Source organism: Corvus brachyrhynchos, unplaced genomic scaffold (genome assembly GCF_000691975.1).
Source record: "Corvus brachyrhynchos isolate BGI_N302 unplaced genomic scaffold, ASM69197v1 scaffold140, whole genome shotgun sequence".
In the NCBI taxonomy this organism is placed as follows: Eukaryota; Metazoa; Chordata; class Aves; order Passeriformes; family Corvidae; genus Corvus; species Corvus brachyrhynchos.
In genome coordinates, this window is record NW_008235809.1 from 1,271,299 (window position 1) to 1,271,613 (window position 315).

The 315-nt window shown below is 69.2% G+C and overlaps 1 protein-coding gene across 1 annotated transcript in view; it reads right to left on the minus strand.

The window, feature by feature from the left end:
- Positions 1 to 201: 201 nt before the first annotated feature.
- The window catches only part of TAF1C (TATA-box binding protein associated factor, RNA polymerase I subunit C), an 8,873-nt gene continuing 8,759 nt past the window's right edge, over positions 202 to 315 (minus strand). Inside the window, exon 14 of the mRNA XM_017727607.1 lies at positions 202 to 258. Coding sequence (XP_017583096.1) covers positions 202 to 258 — 57 coding nt within the window. The remainder of the gene's footprint in view (positions 259 to 315) is intronic.

A 315-nucleotide genomic window follows, 5' to 3' on the forward strand; every position in this document is an offset into this window, starting at 1 on the left:
CCCGCGCCCGCCCTGTGGGCGACCCACGCTTCGGAGCATCCCGGCGAGGACCCTCCGACCGGGGAAGACGGTCACTCCCTCCTCGGGGACAGTCTCGACCCCGGGCGTCCCGCCCAACCTCCCCTGCCCCAAGGGTGGGTGCCCTGACCAAGCAATTGAAGACCCCGGGAGCGAGGCTGTACCAAGCACGTTTATTTGCACTCAGAAGCCCATTCGTGGGCGCTTGCGACGGGGCTGCGAGGCGGAGGACAACTGGCTCTGGGAAGCAGGGATGCACAGCTGGCTGGCCTGGCTGCCAGGGGGCTCTGGGGGCTC